This window comes from Passer montanus, unplaced genomic scaffold (genome assembly GCF_014805655.1).
Source record: "Passer montanus isolate IOZ18808 unplaced genomic scaffold, ASM1480565v1 scaffold30, whole genome shotgun sequence".
Classification (NCBI taxonomy): Eukaryota; Metazoa; Chordata; class Aves; order Passeriformes; family Passeridae; genus Passer; species Passer montanus.
The window spans coordinates 6,483,046-6,502,400 of NW_024367708.1; the positions used below are offsets into that span (position 1 = coordinate 6,483,046).

Consider the following 19,355-nt stretch of genomic DNA (forward strand, 5'->3'; position numbering starts at 1 on the left):
GATAAACCTGGAAAACTAATAATTCTTTTAGGAGTATAGTATTGTTTGCCTGATGAGAAGCACCTACATTTAAATGCTGGCATGTAGGTGCACACCTCTGTATGAAGGGCCTCATTCAGCTGCTGGGATAGAGCAGAATGAGGTACTTTGATGCACTCTGGCTTCACCATCACCCTGTGTCAACGCTGTTTAGCTTCCATAAACAACCCAGGATCTGTGGGATGCCATGAGGTACCTTCACGTAGGCACTGACTTGTGCACCAGGTGTCTGGTCTCTCACTATAGCCAAAGGTCTGCTTGTTCTCCATCCACAGGGCTGCATTTTAGGTAGCAGATGAATGGTTTGCACTTTCTGGTGCTCTAGTGATCTTCTGCCTTTTCTGGGGGTGAGAATAGTCTCTGAGATGTTTTCTAGCTATGTCTGAAGCTATACTTTAGTGAGTTCATACATTGTTCTTGCCAATGTATTGTAGCAAAGTGCTGCCCCTGCTGTAATATTGACACTGTACCCTGTTTTAAATTGCTGTATGTCTTTTGAAGATAAAATTACATACTTCTGGACCACACCATATCATGTTACCCTCACTGTCAGGTTCAGGTTCTTTATCTCGCCTTATTCCACTCATGCCTGAATGAATGGTGTCAATCACATTTACTGCCAGTCCCCAACAGCTTGCTGTTCTGGAAGGCTGCTGGTCAAACACCAGCATAAAGTGGCAGGTGTGTGCCAATCTTAATATGTTTAGATGTGAAATAGGTTGCAATGTGTGGTTAGATAAAAGGTAGGAGAATAGAGACAGTGGTGAAGGTAATCTGGCCCCTAAGGAGTTACAGCTGTGCTAATTATCAAGCATGAAGAACAAGCCTGCCCTTAATAGGCCACAGCTGGATCCAATTAAGAGGGGTATTATAAAAGAGCAGGTTGGCTGATCAAGCAGAGAGATGGGGTTTGTTGGCTGTGCTGAGAAAGTGGAGTCAGTGCTGTGAGGAGCAGCGCCTGAGATATCACCAAGAAGGTATGGAACCTTTGTAATAAGATAACAGCAATGAGTTTAAGGTGTATGTGTGGCCACTTGTAGCATGAGCTGTAGTTGTACTTGTTGTTACCTTTTAAACAGTATTTTCGTAGCCATTGTCTGTAGAGTGTGCATGTTAGCTTTCTAATAGGTTTTATTGGCAGTTCTGGCAAGAATATAGATAAGCTTTGTGTGAAGTCTGTCTGGATTTGTTTTCCCTGTTGAATTACACCCTCTTCCTAAATCAGCTGAATTTTTCTGAATTACGTCAGAAAAATTACATTTGTAAACTTTTTAAGGTATCCTGATTTTTGGGGATTTTGTAGCTGGTTGGTGGGTCAGAAAATAGATAATTTAAAGAAGAACTGAGAGAGATAGGGTATGAACAGCTTTTTAAGTATCTGTTTCAATTAAGTGAAGTGAGTTTGTCTAGTTAGTGTGTGTTTTATGCTTTAATAAAGCTTATAATATATTTGCAGTGGAAAGATTCATGCTTATGTCTCTCTCCCCTTAGTCTAATTTGAAGAAGTTGCTGGTTAGCAACTTAAAACACTGCTAACTATTAATATCAAGAGTACTTTATATATAATCATTTTCATAGAAAAAATACTGCCTAAATTAATAAAACCAAGCTGGTTTCTGCTTTATGTTGTCCATAAGTATGCATTATTTTTCTTACTTTGATGCAAAACAACATTTTAAAAATATATTTTATTTCTGTTTGGTAATTTTATTAATTAGCTGATAGTATTTTTGCCCATTATACTTCTGATTTTCTGAAACCGGAAGTAATGGTTAACTATAGTGCTGTGAAATCATCTAGAGTAATCAAGATCCAGGCTAGAAAAGATACTGAAAATGGGATTGATTTTCTTGTGTTCAGGCCTACTTTCCATCTCTTGAGATCAGCTTGCTCACAACCTTTTATCCTGGCTCCACTTATTTTTTGTGCATTTTAAAGTGTCCATTTTTATAGTATGTGAAAATTGGAAACTTTGTATTTTGGACAAATTATTCAGGGTAAATATAGTAAGAAGGGATGGATGAAAAATACACGGTTCATGGAGTAGCAATGTATTCAATCTGGTTAATCTTAGTGTAATTTTCTATTTCCTTTTCACGTTGCTTATTAAGTTTTTGGCTTGGCATATACCTTCATAAAAAAGCCACAGATACCATTCACTTGAAAAATTTGCTTTTCCAGAAATTAGTAGTTATGAGTAACTTTCTTGCCTACACTTCAAAGATATTATGGACATCATTGGCAGTTGCCTCATTTTGAGAGCTGCAGTTGTGCTTTCTGTTTGTTGTTTAGGTTTTTTAAGCAAACTCCAGGCAGACATAGAAGAGCACCAGTGCATAGTGTTTGGATATGGGTTCAGCATAGACTTAAGAGGTGTTCCTGCCTATAACCTCTTTTGCTCAGTAAGAAAGGAAAAATTCTTTCTAGGAAATTGTTGCAGGCTTCATTAGAGAATAGGAGTAAAATAATATTACTTTGCTGCCTTTGGATTATATTGAGGACAGTGATCAGTGGGAGAACTCATGGAAGGCTAATGGAAAAATCTTTATCTGGCTCTAACTATCTGTGGTGGGAGACATATGCATGTGAAACCAGTATGGGATGAAGTAATAATTCTGAATAAAATGTAGGTATTGACATTATTGAGAATGACATCATGCACTTAACTGAAGTACTTGCTTTAATCTGTGCTTTTACACACTGGTGTCTTTGTTGTATCGGCTTGTGATTCCACAGACCATTAAAAAGACCCTGGTGTATTTGGGATGTTACAGATGTTATAACTGTGACAAATATAATGCACATACTTATCTCAGGTCTTCAGAAATGAGGAAGAGAAATTAATCTCATAAAGTGAAATAGTAATAGAGTCTACAAGAGAAGTTGTTATAAAGTCTAGAAGTTTGTTAAGGATTTCAGAACACAGTCTGAATGTCTACATAATGTAGAATATAATATTTAAAATTGAGAAGCATAGATTTTTTTCCTTATGGTTTTACTCCACCTGTTTGTGCATACAATGCAGATAAGACAGAATTGAAGTTGCAAGATTTGTGTGAAAGATTTATGTGTGAGAAACTGCTAAGGTTGCTCCAACATTGATACAGATTTCTCTGAGACACTAATAATTCTGATTCTGATAAATGTCTGTGCTTTTGGTGAGGTTTGGGAGTCCTTTTCTTTTGTTCAAATAAAACATTGACAACACTTGCAGAGAATAACTGTGAAGGAATAAATGTGTTTCAAGAGGCTTCACTGTAAAGTCAACTTAAGCCCTCCCTGCAAGGAGAACCTCGTTGGAGAGGCATTTTGGCAGATAGAAGATGATACTGACCAAGGTCTCCTACAGAAGTCCCCATCTGGCAGCCCACCAAGGTTGCACCTCTTCTGGAGCAGTTTGCTCTGAAAACAAGGTCTGCTTGTGTGCTACATGGAATTAATCTTCGGGCAGTGATAGTATTAGGTCAGGGAAGAGAAAAGAAGAGCAGCAGTGGAACGGGGACAGCCACCAGCGGTGCGGGGATCCGAAGACAGAAAGCAGGTGCTGCCTGTTCTGGTGTCCTGCCAGAAAGAAGCTGGGCCACTGATCCTGAGCTGACTTCAGAGAAGAAATAGCATCAGGGGAAGAACTTCTTGGCAAAAAATGAGAACTGAGGCATCTGGGTGAGAGGCAAACTGTTGTCTTCACTGTAATTTTGTGGCATGTTTGACAAAGAAGGGGCGCTTTTCCTGCTTTTTGACCTGTTTCTAGTAGTAGTGAATATGATCTGTGTGATGGGGTGGCCTTTTCATCTACATTTTCAGTTGAGGGCACAGGATCTGTATTTCACAGTTCCCAGCTTTTCTTGTGCTGTAGAGGCAATGGGCTAATTCAGAATGGATGCCACATATGGGGAAAAGTGTAAACATGCAGCAGGCAGTTCTACTGCAGATATGTGAAAGGGCAACGTATGCTGCCTAAAGAAAGCTCATGAAGTGACAAGCACGTGTATATATGCATGAATTATTCTTAGTAGGTGGTGAGAGCCAGAAACCAATTATTAATGCCCCTTGCATGACCTGTCCTTGAATTTTCTTCACACATACAAATACCTCAACAATACAATGTCTGTAGGTCCTAATATTTTATCTCAAAGAAGGCTGGGAAAGGCAAAGATACACCTGTGATGCTCTATATGGCTGTATTCTACCTAAACATCTTATTTTTTTCAACCTAAGTTATAGTTGAAACTCAGTAGTGGGTTACAGTAATAACTGTGGATGCTGTTGGAGATCATCAACTCCAGTCATTGACTGGTGACCACCTTGCCAACTAGACCATGGCACCAAGTGCCACATCCAGTCATTTCTTGAACAGGTCTATGTCCTTTGAAGTCCCTTACTGGTGTTACTATCCACTTCTTCCTAAAAAAACAACTGCAAGCAACTGATTATTTTTTTAGGTTTGTAACTGAACCAGATTAGTGCAGAAGAGGTAGCAGAAACTGTAGCAAATTCCAGTGTTCATCACAAACAGGATGTTTGAGCAAATTCATTCTCAACTGAGAATACATCTCTATTCCTTCTCTTCTCTGTTAATTTTCTCATCAATCTTATGACAGCAAAGAGGTCTGAAAACGAAAGCAGCTTGGAAAAATATTGTTAATTTTTCTCATCAGTCTTATGACAGCAAAGAGGTCTGAAAACGAAAGCAGCTTGGAAAAACTTTTGTTCTGTTTTCATAAATTTTCAGCAAGTTAATATCTATTCACATCTCAGTGGCCTGAAATAATATTAAAATCACATAATTCCCACCTTCTGCTTCCACATATTAAGCTCACAAGAGCCATCATTTCGTTTACAAACCAAATGTCTGTAAGACTATTTCTACTGTTCTTAGGAGGGAAGCAGGTGACAGAGCAAACTTCAAGAAGGAGATAAAAGAGGATGCATCGTCCACGAAGATGAAAGCTACAAAATGCCATCAAGGCGAACATTTCTGCGTTTTCTCCAAACACTAAACTGACCTGCTATTTTCATTGCTTTTCAGGGCCATTTATCTCAGCAGACACAAGGACCCGTCAAAGAAGTAACACAGCTGCTTGATGGATGAGAATTTGCAGGTGCAGCAGGAATCTGCTGCCTGAGGACTGAAGGAATCAGCAGCAGAGCAAACTGCTGGAACAAGAAGGGACTAATGAACAGGAGGCAAAAGACGTGGCCACCCAAGACATGGAGGAAATCCAAGCTACTTCCGTACCTATTTTTCTGCTATTGTAGCTGCATCCACTGGACAGTTCAAGGCACAAATAATGCCTGGGATGGCTGATGCAGTCTCAAAGGAAAAGAGCGTGTAGAGTCCAAAGAATTCTGCTATACAACATGATACTTAAAAAGCTGTTTTATGCAGTGCTGTCTTCCTTACCGCTATCCTGCTGCTCAAACCTTTCTTTGCCAAGTTCTGTAATGTTGAATTAGGATTTCAGGACCTAGGACTTTGAAAGGGTAGGCTAGGACTCCAGAATTAACTGTAGCTACAGACATCCCATATTCATGATTTTTTTGCCACTCTTGTTCAAGGATTGCATCATAGAGTGACAGTTCCCTCTTCAGTTTGCAAAATTCTTGAATATTTGAGAAAGATACATACAGTAGCTGTATGGATGCTGTTGTTTGCATCCCCAGGACAGTTTTTGAAGCCTGATAACTGTTTTATCATTGTTACATCACTGATATTAATACTTATTGCAATATTCAAAAAAATTGAATATTTGAGAAATAGATACATACAGTAGCTGTATGGATGCTATTGTTTGCATCCCCAGGACAGTTTTTGAAGCCTGATAACTGTTTTATCATTGTTACATCACTGATATTAATACTTATTACCTTGGCTGCACCACAGTGGTAACCCCCCTTGCTAGTGTTCACTGCTGTACCATTGACAGTTTCAGTCTGCCTTTGTCAGTAGTGAATCACTGAAGCACAATTCTAACTTGTTTGGTGAAAGATTGTCTGTACTGTAGTTCTTTATTAGGATTTGACTGTACTCTGGATTCCAGGGATTCAAACCTTACGTTTCCTTTTCCTGCTGGAGATAAAGCCTTTCTGTGACACAGGTTGCTGGAGTTACATATATTGAAGTGTCACATATATTGAAGGCATCACATTTATTGAAGTTACTGTCAGTGACTCCTAATAACTTGTATAGATAGAACTGTACTGTCACGTCTTACTGCTTTTCACTTGTTAGCAGCTTTAAGGATTAGAGGAGATAATGATGGTGCTAAATAGGTTGTATATTTATGTGGACTGATCAACAGATTTCTAAATAAATCTGCAGTTTCTGTGAACTGAACTTGCCCTGTATGAGCCAGGAGGTCAACCCATGCCAGCAGTTGCAAGCAGTGTGCTCTCTTGTTCCTACACATAAAACCAAAGCATCAGTCTAGAAATGCCCTACTCTCTGTGGGAGAGAGCAGTCATAGCTGCTGTGACAAGACAAGCACGCCCCTGCTTTCTGTTGCAGTGTAAGTCTTTTTGTCATCTTCCAGCCTTTGGAATCTATGTGGAATAGGAGCTGGTGACCTCTGTGCTGGCCATGCTGTGAGGAGGGACGTAGCCACCTCGGCAGGGCACAGCACTTGTGCTTCTGAACCTGGCCAAGAGGCAAACCTTGGCGATGTTGTCAATGACAACTGAATTCCCACTGTTTTCCCACAGCGGTGCTTTACTGGAGTCTGTCATGTCACAAGACCAGGTCCTTCAGTCTGTGCCTTCATCCCAGTCCCTTCTGATTGCATATAACTGAGTTCTCTCCCTTTGGCCTAATGGCAGAAGAGACCAGAAGAGTTTTCCTTTAGATTACCTCATGGTGTTGTAGTTGGGAAGCTACCTTGAGATGTCAGGAAGGTTTCAGTTTCTCTCTTCAAATGAACTGGTGTGAATGGGATTGAAGATGTCTTCTGACCTCTTAGACACTTGCCTTAGCTGTTGTACCTGCCCCAAAAACATTGGGGGCATTTACAGCTTTCTTTTTGTGAAAAGCCCTACAAGAACAGCTACTCTGAAAATGCCTACCAAATCAGGTAGCACAAGTGAGGTAGGAGGGAGAAACTTCAGATTTAAAAATTCTTATATCATCCAAGCAACTGAACTGCATCAAGACTTAACAGTTCTTGCATGTGGCTGCCTGCAGAAATTTAATATGCTAACAAGGTTAGGTTCTGAATGGAGGTGTTTAGCATCTTACTGGCACCTGAAAGCAAGATTCAGTCACTTAGGATGGATTTCTCACCTGTCTTTACACATCCACAGAGTACATAGCTTTGTCTGACTGCCAGTGCAGACTTGCTTTTGTATTCACTGTGAAGAAACAGGCACATTTAGAACATGGTGCACCTGACCTACTTTACACATCTATGTGAAACTCATCGTTATTTATTGTTTAAATCCTTGGAGTTCTGCAAATGTGCTGCTTGTTGGTGTCTTTAAAATTACTTGAGAATAATCATGCTGTTACAATAGACATAATGGTTCAATTTGAAGGTTGTCAATAACATACTCATATTCTTCTGGTAGAACAAACCTCTCTTTTTGTTGAAATAGTTTGTTATAATTCTGATTTCCTGATTTTCTACAGAACTGACGCTGAGGCTGCTTGTGTTTGTTGGAAGTTCTGACCTGACTGTGGATGTTGTCTTCTTTTGCTGCAGACAAACTCCGCAGAAGCATGCCTAACCTCGCTCGGATGCCAAGCACCCCCGCCATCAGCAGTAATGCTGGCTTTGCTGGTTCTCCTGTCACTGTGAGGAATAGTCAGAGCTTTGACTCCAATTTACATGGAGCCAGTAATGGGATTTCAAGGATGCAGTCGTGTAGTAAGTACCTGTGTTCTTTGGCCAAACACAAGTGTCAATGTTTTTGTGGGTCCCAGGACAAGGGAAGAGATGAATCTGATTCCATATTTCTTAGAAGGCTGATTTATTATATTATATTACATTATATTATGTAATATTATATGCTATTAAAAAGTGCTATGCTAAACTATAGAGAGAAAGGATACATCAGAAGGCTAGGAAAGGAATGAATAATAAAAACTCTTGACTGCTCAGAGCCTCGACACAGCTGGACCATGATTGTTCATCAAGTAAAAACAATTCACAGGAGAACAATCAAAGATCCACCTGTTGGTAAACCATCTCCAGACCACATTCCACAGCCATCAGATAGTTATTGTTTACATTTCTTTTCTGAGGCTTCTCAGGAGAAAATACTAGTGAAAGGATTTTCCTAAATATCACAGTGACACACAAGAGCTGGAGAAAGTGGTAGAATGCGTGTCCTGGTCACTGATCCTTTGTTCCATGAAAAATTAAAAGCAAACTGTTCTTTTGCACAAGATTTCAATATACCCCAGGATTTTCAAAGTTTCTGTTTTGGAAAGTAAATTCTGCCAGTCTTGTTATTGAAAGTTTCTTCACTTTTTTTTTTTTGCCCATCTTGTGCCAGCATTAAAAGTGAAATAATAATAATAATAAATAATAATATTGTAGAAACACCAAAAGTGCAATTAATTAATGTAAGCTCACATTTTTAGTTTTGATACTACAATTGAAATCTGATTTTCTTGGTAATGTATACAATGCTGGTTGTACAGTACACTGTATAAACGCGTCTTAAAATACATGACCTCTCTACTGCTGAAGTTGAGCCACTTTCTTCTGAGGAAATGCAGTAAAAAGAGGGTCATATTCTCAAGTATAATATACTTGTTGAGTGGGGGAATTAAAATTTCTCTGTAATTGGTTTAATTTAGGTAACTTCTTGACGAGGGGGTGGAGTATTGGTCTAGTAGATGAATTATTAATGTAGAATGTGAGCAATTCCTGTGAGATTTTGGAGGGAGAGGCTGGCAAAAATCTTCTCCTGTAGGTGTTTTCTTTCAAATTTGAGCCCAAATTATAAATGTTTTCAAAACAATTAAATTGCTTCTTTTCTGGAAAATATTGTTGTCTGATGGATTATTTTGTTGTATTTTTTCCTGCTTGAATATGAGAATGGAAATAGTTCAGGTTCCCACATGGATTTTCATGGTTGTGCACTGACAGTTTAATTTTGTTTATTATTTTAGAAATACATATTTCTTTGTGTGTTCATGCTCTTACATATGTGTGTGTATAAAATTCCATCTTTGTGAAACACATTTTTAAAAAAACCATTCATACTAAGTGGCTGTGCTGGGGTATTTTAGGAGTTATATTGTGATAAGGGTTCCATAACAATATACTGACAGTATAGTTGAATTTAATCACTCCCCTGCAATTTTTCCTGTGTCTTTAAATGGTTTAAAGATGTCCTTTTTTCAAAGGCTTGAAAAAGGATTGCTCTAAATGTGGTGTCTTAATTTATATGCTTCAGGCTGTTGACAGTTTGCTTTTGGTATGTTGAAAGTGATGCCTTCCAAATGTACGCCAGAGGGCAGGATTGGGTAGAAAAATCTATATATAAAGCTTCTGGAGCTCATAGCCTTGATTTAAAATGATAGTTTACATAACATCAGCTGTGGAGTGTGCTGTGACATTCAAGACCTTTTATAGCCTTTTTATTGTTTTTCTGCGTAAAGCTTAAACTTCTGTGATGCTTCATAATGCTTTAATGCAATGTTGCTTGAACAAGATGTGGTTGTTGCATGCCACCTCACAGAAATCAAAATTACCTAACAGTGACTAATTTTTATCTTCAGCAGTTTCTCCTGTTCAAAGCTCTAAGTGCGTAGGTGGATTTAGTGTGCTTATCATGGCTAATTTAATCTCTTTGAGGGGAGAAAGACGGATGAATATGGACTGGGATTTTTTTTCAGGATGGGGGTGGAACAGGATATTTTAGTTCAGTGCAGTGTTTCTGGATACAATATTGGATTCAAGAGATTTTTCAGCAGTTTGTAGTCAGCAAGTAAATTGTATAATGATGTGTTAGTCCTTATTCAGATCTGTCTTGAAATGAGCATTACTACCTGGTCTTGTTTGTTGCATACTGACCTTGTTGCTTTGTTTTCTACCACTCTTCACAGTTCCATCACCAGGACAGCTTCAACACCGAGTTCACAGTGTGGGACATTTTCCAGTGTCTGTCAGACAGCCTCTCAAAGCTACTGCCTATGTAAGCCCAACTGTACAAGGGAGTAGTAACAGTAGCAGTATTCCAGTGTCCAGCAACTCGCAGCTGTATTCCAACACTGGGATCCCAATGCCAAACAAGACTGCTGGTCAAGGCATCGTAGGGCGCAGTGCTCTTCCAAGACCATCGCTGGCCGTCAATGGGAGTGGCATTCCCAGAAGTAAAATTGCACAGCCAGTTCGAAGGTGAGAGTTAAACAAGCCTCAGTCTCTGTGTGGATGATTTAGGCTTAGGCTTAAATTGTGTAAATTTTTTTATCTCCTGAATATGGAACTGTAAAACATAAGCTTCTTTCTCCCGATGCTGAGTCACTGAATGGGTGAAGATCGTTTGCCAGAAATAGTGATGGACAATGCGTGCTGGCAGCCCTTAGTAAACTCTGATAGTGGATAGTGTGTAATCACATGTGAATAGGAATGGATTGCTACATGTGCTTGCCAGAAATAGTGATGGACAATGCATGCTGGCAGCCCTTAGTAAGGGCTCTGATAGTGGATAGTGTGTAATCACATGTGAATAGTAATGGATTGCTACGTGTCAGTAAGAAATCGAAACACACAAACCTTGTGCCATTAACTGATGTGGCTTACCTTCTCCCTGCCTTGTGCCTACTGCTATTTCAGTGTCATGGCATGAGCTAATCTTAGAATTATCTTAGAATTCATCTTAGAAGAAATCCCTGTTGTTGTAAATGGCAGTAGTCTGTAAAAATGCAAATTGTGCCATTACAGCATTGTGAAGAAGGAAATACCCTGGATAGTGTAGGCATGGGTTGAACCAACATCTTTTCAGTTCCAGCTGGGAGACAATAGGTGCACACAGGGAATCCTGGAATAATACATAGTTGCAATAAGCTGTACTGTTAAGCAAATGCAAATTCTGCATGCAAAAAAAGTGAGAGAAATTAATCTTCAAATTAATTATTTTTAGGTCAAGCAATAAAATAGTCTTGATGAAAGATGTGTTTTAATCCCCTTATCATAGCTGGGAGTTAAACTCTTATCTGCATGTTCTGTAATTAATAGGAATTAAGTCTTTTCAAGGAAAAACTTCTCTCAACTTGTGTTAACTCCTCCAACTATTTCTTTGCATTGCACACATCCCTCCTCTTGTGAGGGCCTGCTGTGTGACCACTTCATTTTCTGTTGGATGAACTGTCACTGTTTAGCTCTCCTCATTTTTGTACTTTTCAGTACATACTGGCTAGATCCAGAATAAGTTCAATTGTTCACATTCTCTCTTTGGTTGAGTTACTTGGGGATTACACTGATGTGACTAACAACAGATTTTGACCAACTGTGGTGAAACTTTGATAAAGAGCCGTCAGGTTTCTTCTTTGATGAAGACTGTACCATGAGATTTCTATTATAACCTTCTTTGCTCTCAGCAGGAAGCTCTCTCAGTTAGACTTCTTTATAGCTGAGGGTTTTCTTTCCTTTTTTCTTTTTCCTTTCCTCTACTTCATGTTCTTCTGCAGAGCTCTTAAATCTTTCATAGCAACATGTGAGCAAGCCTTTCTGGGTCATGAAGACCAGTCCTTTGCTATTTTGTTACTTCTTATACAACAGACAGTATTAAAGGAAAACAAAATTAAGAGTTTTTGGTGGGAGACTGAGACACTCTCAACACTGTTTTTATCAGAAGGTGATTCAAATCAGTAAGAAAGCTATTTATAGTCCAGGAAGTCTGGGCTCCTGTCTCCTTTCCTTCAAATGTGTTTTAGCATCATCCTGTGTTGCCATAGAGCCAAACCAGTGATCATTGAAGATGGATGCTCTTTGCACTGTGGGAGTGGGGAGTTCATAGGACTTGAAACCAACAGGTAGGCTGGATGTCAGCCTGCAGTTCTTCAACACCCTTATTTCATTTTATAGATTCATTTGGAAAAACACAAGCAGTTTCAGTTCATACGGACTTTTCTTGGAAGGAATTCAGTTGTCATTTTTTTTCACTGTGGTATTTTCTAATTTATGGTATTTCTGATTATCAGTTTAAGAGTCTTCTTTCAGACTTAAATAGTGTTTGTAGTCATGACTTGATTAAAAATAGAACAGGTCTTTTGTTTTTTTAAATAAATCAGATGTTTATGGAGAAGTGCACACTCAGAGCAAATCTGTCTTCCCACCTTTGGCCAGACCGTTAAGTAGCCAAGTGACTGGTATTTTAGAAAATTAAAATGGGTTCTTAGACACATTATATTTGGGTTGCATTAGGGAACTTTAGTATTTACTGCATAGAATAAAACACTGGATGAGGGAGTGCTTTTAATAATTTGTAATAAAAAATTATAATAGATGAGAAAAATAACTAAGTATTAACTGGTTTTCTCCCTACCATCAGTGATTCAAGCAGTGTAATGAAATTGTGATAGTGCAATCTGTCTCTTCTTATCCTGAGAATTCAGACAGTACCTTTTTTTATTTGCTCCTGTTGAGTGGATCCACACAACCATCATCCCTTTCCAGCTCCAGTTTAGAGGCTTCTTGCAGACCCCACCTTCCAGTTCTCTGTGTTTTAATCTTATGCAATGTGAAGGGCAGTGGGGGCAGCTGCCCTTGGGGCAGGGTGAGCAGGGAGCTGAGTGGGACAGCTGGGCTGCCCTGCAGTGCCCAGCCTAGAGCAGTGCTGATGATGAGCAGGGTCAGCCAACACTCCCAGTTTCCAGACAAGGCCACAGTGATGAGACAGGTTCCAGCTAAAGTCCGGACGTCAGTCAGCAGCCCAGGGTCTGGATCATGCCAGATACCAGGCACAAGTGTGGCAGGAATGTGAGCATACCTGTGGAGCCAGGGCTTGCTTCTTCCTGCTGCCTTGTACTGGAGCCAGTTGCTGCTATCCAGCTGGTTATGGAAAAGTAGAAATGCACTATGGCCCCTCCAAAACTGTTGTCTTAGGCAGTGTGATGTCATACCAACAGCTTGTGCTTGTTTGAAATGGTTTTCATTGCTGGCACTTTTTTCTGTCAGTGCCCTGTAGCAGAGATTCACCTCTAGATACATAGTAGTATTCTCACAATTACTTTTAAGTTAGCTAATTTTTTTTTTCCTCTTTGGTCTGGGGTTTTTTTTTTTGGAGATTATTACACATACTTTCTTTTTTCTCTGGAAACGAAAGCAGCAGTTGCAGAAAACAGCAGAGGCAGATTATGTTCTTAGTTTCAAATAACTGGATTTACATCAAAGATAAGTGATGCTGCACCGAAGCGGAGCTGCACAAAAGCAGCTTGGCTGAATCTAACTTTAACCAAGTGTTTTTACTTAGGTGCAGTGTTTTTGCTACGAGAAAAGCAGCTGTAGCAGAGAGTTGAAGCTGCTCTGTTGACTGACTTACTGACTGCCTGCTTTATGAGATATCTCTGCCTTTTACAGCAAAAAAGCATTTGAAAGGGAGAGGAGGCAGCAGTAACTTACAACGAAAGCAGAGTAGTGTGAAAACAAGGCTTGAGGTCTGCTTTTATATTAAATAGTTCCACAAAATAGAAACATATTTTTTTCAGCAAATTGGGGTGTGACAGAATTATAGTTGTGGCAAATTAGGTACAGAGCCTGCCGTGTTACCAATAATTAGATGAAGTCAGATGGTTTTTTCTTTTTTTAGTTTTACTTGAAATAGTTGCCTCAGTTACCTGCCAAACCTGGAGGGTTTGGAAGATGGTCAGGATGTGTTTTAGAAGTCCTTGTTGATGAGTGAGAGATGCAGCCCAGGTGTGAGGGTAGGGACCCAGGGGATGAGGAGCTCCTATCAGGAGTTGTAGTACTGGAGCTGCTGGCTCTGGAAACACATCTTCACATGTCTTGTGACAGATAAAAGAGGGAGCAGAAATTGGTGGAGTTCTCCAGCTGATAAAATTTTTTGCTGCTTGCATGGTATTTTTATAAACTGCTGTTTTTTCATAAGCTTGCTGAGCACAATAGCTTTTTGGAAAGTGTTTCCCATTATCTCTCTGCTGCCCATAGTGACAAAAATATGTTTTCACTTTCTTTAGCCCTGAAAAACCAAATCTTGCCATTTAGAGGCATCTCATTCATAACTACAGTTATTCACTCAATTACTTTTTACAAATCTTTCATGCTTTTCTCATTGGAAGTGGCCTTAATTTCACAATAGATCTTTATATGTGCATTAATATGTAGCCAGAAATGCACCAGAGAGATGTCTCTAAGCAAGCCCCAAAGCCATGGTTACTGCAGAAGTAAATAATGTCTTTTACCTTGATCTTTCACAGGAAATATGACCTCCTTTTCCTTTTTTTTTCCCCCTTGTCATTTGTTTAATACAGTTTCCTTCAGCCTCCAAAGCCACTGTCATCACTGAGCACGATACGAGATGGGAACTGGAGAGATGGCTGCTATTGATGAAGGATGCCCTGCGACAGTGGAAAACACATAATGTGGATTTCATTACCCAGCTGGCTGGGTAACAATGATTTGGAAAAGGAGGGTCATACAGTATTATTTTCCCCAGGATCTTAATGTGTAACCATCTAAAATGCCATGTCATTTTTAAAAAATGAACATCTTCTCAAATACTAAATATTGCACTTAATCAGTTACCTGAACAGCTGCATTGTTATCAGACTAACAATGGCAGTGTTGGCATTTGGAACTGAAGGAAGTATTATATGTGTGCAAAATACAAGAATATTTCCTTGGAACAAACTAGGAGATCTTGCTTTTGGGCAGATTTGCCGTACTGAAGTTCTGAGATAATTTATTCAGTGTAAAGGCATCACACATTTTATTTTGAATTTTGGGGTACTTATGTATGTGCTTGAATTTTTTCCAATGTTTTCAGTACATTTTATTTTGTATACTTAAGTTCATTTAAACTTGCCTGAACCTTGAACTACAGAAAGATAATTTAACTTTTTCTGTGCCATAAATAATATTTTTGGGGTAATGTACTTTTTTAGTGCTAGAAACATATCTTACAAAATCTTACCAATTGGCAATACAAAGCAGTAAATTTATGTTGCAGAAGCACAAAAAAGGTAGCATTCACTGGAAATTGCTATCCAGCTGGGTCAGCATGGTTTTGTTGGTCTATCACCATTTGTTGAATTGTTAATTTATTGTCATAGTGTTTTGTATTTAAATGGCAGCATAAATCACATTGCACTTACAAAGGTACAGTGATCTCTAAAACTACTGTTGATTTTCAGTACTTTATTACAAAGAATAAAATTGTAATGTTTTATTAACAGTTGCTTATGGAAAATGAGTTTTAATGCAAATAAATCTTTTTGATAGATCTTTTACAAAATCCAGTTGCACTAATCAATGCTTTCTTATAATGGCATATGACTTAATATTTGATTACAACTGTGTATACTGCTGTTTTGGAATGTTTCAGGAAATAAAGAATCTATTTCAGCAATAATGTTCTTCTTCAGTGTGCAATGTAAACATTGTGAGAATTTGGCTACTCACATCTTAGCTCCATAAGTTTTTACTTAACTTTATAAAGATTATGCTGGATTTTTGCAAATAGTAACTGAGTTTCCTGAATTATTTTTTTTTTAATTGTGTTAGGAAGCCACGGTATGACTAGAAGACAAATATGTATTATTTTCAAATCAATCTTACTGTGATCTTAAGAGACTTTTTCAATTTAATGTTTACAGCATGCAAGCATGACTTGCAGTGGGAAACAGAGATTGTGTACCTTTCACTGTGGCTATGAATTTGCTCTCAGTTTGACTCCACAGTTGCTTGAGGACCTGCTTTTCTGAAAAGGGCAAGCTAAAATAAAAAGCAGAGGGGAGATACTTAGTGGTGAGTAAAACTTCCATTACGCTGAGAAGTGATGTATACTAGTGCAGTAGGATCTCTGCACAGCATAGCATTGTTTAACAGAAATAAACAGTTAATTTTTCACACTGAAGTTCTTTTAATGCAGTTTAAATCTTTTATTTTTTCCAAAATAAAACTGAAGTTGAAGAAGTTATCAAGAATAATAATAAAAAAAAGAAATTAACCTGGCGCAGGTAAGTATTTAAGCAGGAGTGGGCCAGAGTCACATTGTTTGTTAGATGCTTTAATTTGAAGAATATACTTTTAGTTAAAGCAGTCAGTCATTTGTGTACAATCTGTGATTGTGGTGGGGTTCAGAGGCAGCTTGGGGGTGCTTTGCCTTTTGCTGAGCTCTGCAGCTCTCATGGTTTCTGGTGCTAGGGATCCAGCATGATCTTCATAAAAGATGGATGAAGACCCATGGCAGTGATCAGTTTCCCACTGACGACAGCTCTGGTCTGAACTGTCTCTTCAATTTGTTCCCTAGTGCCAGGATTTTACCACTGTTCCTACATTATCTGGGACACCACAACACCACATAACTTTCAATTTTGAAGTAAGTTTCAGCTGTTGGATTTAATACCGAGTTGTACACAAGAGGGCAGTATATACTTTGAAAATATTTTCTTTTTGGTAGCTAAAGCTGGTCTGTTTTCCAGGCTCTGAATATTAAGATCATTTGAAATGATCCATTTGTTTTTCCCTTTTTAATTACCCTGTTCCCTTGTAACACATGATGTCAATATCTGCTACCTTACAGCTTTTCTTCTGTTCTAAGTGTTTTTGTCAAGTATCTGTCACACTAGATGCCATCAAGCTCTAGAAGGAAACCCAAGGTGTGAGCAGCTGAATCTAAGAATCAAGAGAAAATCATGCTTGTTTCAGCCATGGGCTGTGGTACTGCTGCTGTTTGCCTGTAGCTGGTGGAACTGATTGTTTCCCCTCAAATTTGCATCAGTGAACCAGTGTACTACTGCACAGTGTCACAGACTTCATTGCAAGTCTCCGTGGGAGCAAACTGAGTGGAATATGCAGCACAAAGTCACTTCTGTCAGGCTCAATTTTGTGAGAGGCAGAACCTCCTCCAGAGCAATGTAAAACAGTTGTCTTTAAAAAGAAAGACTCAAACTTACTTTTTGCAATCCAAAAATAATTTGAGTGTAAGGAAGATTTTCTTTCTCTTTGATTCTTCTCTTTTGGTCCATGAATGCAAATCCAGCTCCTGCATCCTTGTTGCTGCATCCCAAAAATGACGTTATCTCCTTTAGTCCAAACTGTCCTCTTGGGCTCACCTCTTGAGCTACTGGGTGAGTCATGACCTTTTTCCTAAATGTCTTTTCCCCTCTCTCTTTAGTAAATGGGAATAAAATCCCTATGTTTCCAGTCTCTGAGCCCCATAATCTGGGGCATTGTGTTTGATTTTTCCTCAAGCTAATGTTCTGACTAAGTTCAAGTCCTGCATTGAAGATGCACATTTCTTGTATTTACCCCTACATATGAAATTCATCCCTTACCTCCTCCTGAAGTAATCTTTGGCCTTGTAGTGGCTTCAGTATGTGAAATCTGTCTAAAGTAAAACTGCTAAGATAATTTTTCTCTCTTTCTGCTTTGACAATATCACTGCTTTGACTATTTCATGTGTTTTGTTGATTTTCCCCTCTCTGTTGAACAGAATGGTTGTGATCTAGTTGTACTCTTCTGCAAAGCCACGGACACTGTCCCATCCCCACTGTTAGTTTCTCAGTGAGTGTTGAAGTGAATTCCCATATCAAAGTCCATGATGCCAGCCTGCACTGTTCATGCTGCAAGCAAAGCACCTGCTGGCTCCTTCTGTGTTATCCCTCACTGTAGGAGATCTCTGGGCATCTCCATTTTTTAATTCACCATCAAATCCTTCTTAAAAGTTTTTTTTCTTTGCCACGGTACCACTCAAAGCAGGACACCAGTTAAATTATCAGTGTTGTCATCTTTTGCTTTTAAGCCCATCATTTTAAATTTGACTGGTGATTTTAGCTATACCTTAGCTACAGATTGTTGGAGACACAGACTGCTGTCTTTTTCCTTTGGGTTCTTAAGACATGAAGCCCAGTAGGATTTCAGACCCACACTTACAATGCCAGTATCCTAATACGCATACTAAAAACCAGCATTTTCATAGAGAAAATACTATTTAAATATCCTCTGTGAATGATGGGTAAGGTTTTATCATTAAAGGAATTTGGGGTAGAATCACTCTAGAAAGCAGATGCATGGTATTTAATCTTCAGGCATGACTAACTAATTCAGAAATACTGATTAAAAAAGGAGGTGACTAAGTCCAGGTGACTTTCCCTGTCACTGTTGAGGTGAAAAGGGTATGTTCTGCTTAGTCTGATTTAATTTTCTTTTTCCTATTTGACCAGCCCATCTACTCAGCCATCTTTCCCCCTCATCAATAAATATTTCTACCTCTTGCACTCCCCAGAATCAAACCTCGTTATCTCTCTCAGTGATTATACATGCTCTTGTGGCTTGTGTGGCTGGTGCAGCTCTCGACCATCCACCTGCACATTCCCACCCTGCTGTTCTGCTCCTTCCTCTCCAGCCTGAGGAGCAGTGAGTGCTCAGTGTGTCTTTGTCTCCATGAGTTGGACTTTCTGCCCTTACCTGCCAAGGTAAGCAGTTATGCTTAGTCTGAATGAACATCTGTGAGTAGGGGTCATACCTCTACACTTGGATGTGACCAGGCTGCCTGGTTGTTGCAAGGGGAATTTGAGGAGTTATCTTTGACCTAAAGAGGCCCAAGAGGTGCTGTTTCTGCATTTGCAGTTCAACAATAGTTTATATAAAGTATCTCATGGAAGGAAGGGAGTGATTAGATAAGTTTATTCTTGAAACATCATTCCTCTTTTAAATAAGCCATTTCATATAAGCCGTAATTTTTTAGGTGACTTAAGCATTATGAATCCCTTACCTATAAACAAACAAACAAGAATCCTTTGGTACCCAAATGTTGATTGTGGCATAATTATGGAATGATTTTGGTTGGAAGGGAGTTCAAAGATCATCTAGTTCTGACACCCCCCACCACAGGCAAGGACACCTTCCACTAGGCCAGGGATCTCTGAACCTGTCCAACCTGGCCTTAAACATTTCCAGGGATGGGGCATCCACATCTTCTTTGGGCAAGTGTTCCAGTTCCTTACCACCCTCAGAGTAAAGAATTTCTTCAGAACATCTAATCTAAACCTACCCTCTTTCAGTTTGAAGCCGTCCCCCCGTGTTCTATCCTTATATGCTCTAGTAAACAGTTTCCAGCTTTCTTTTAGGTTCCCTTCAGGAACTGGAAGGCCACAGTTAGGTTACCCTGAAACCTTCTCTTCTGCA

At 39.1% G+C, this 19,355-nt stretch overlaps 1 protein-coding gene across 2 annotated transcripts in view; it reads left to right on the forward strand.

Moving 5' to 3' along the window:
* Positions 1 to 15,576, forward strand: part of SLAIN1 (SLAIN motif family member 1) — a 50,892-nt gene extending 35,316 nt beyond the window's left edge. For both annotated transcript variants that reach the window (XM_039714669.1, XM_039714670.1), the window contains 3 exons: positions 7,734 to 7,898; positions 10,091 to 10,382; positions 14,477 to 15,576. In XM_039714669.1, coding sequence (XP_039570603.1) covers positions 7,734 to 7,898; positions 10,091 to 10,382; positions 14,477 to 14,552 — 533 coding nt within the window. In that variant the 3' untranslated portion in view covers positions 14,553 to 15,576. The remainder of the gene's footprint in view (positions 1 to 7,733; positions 7,899 to 10,090; positions 10,383 to 14,476) is intronic.
* Positions 15,577 to 19,355: the final 3,779 nt, after the last annotated feature.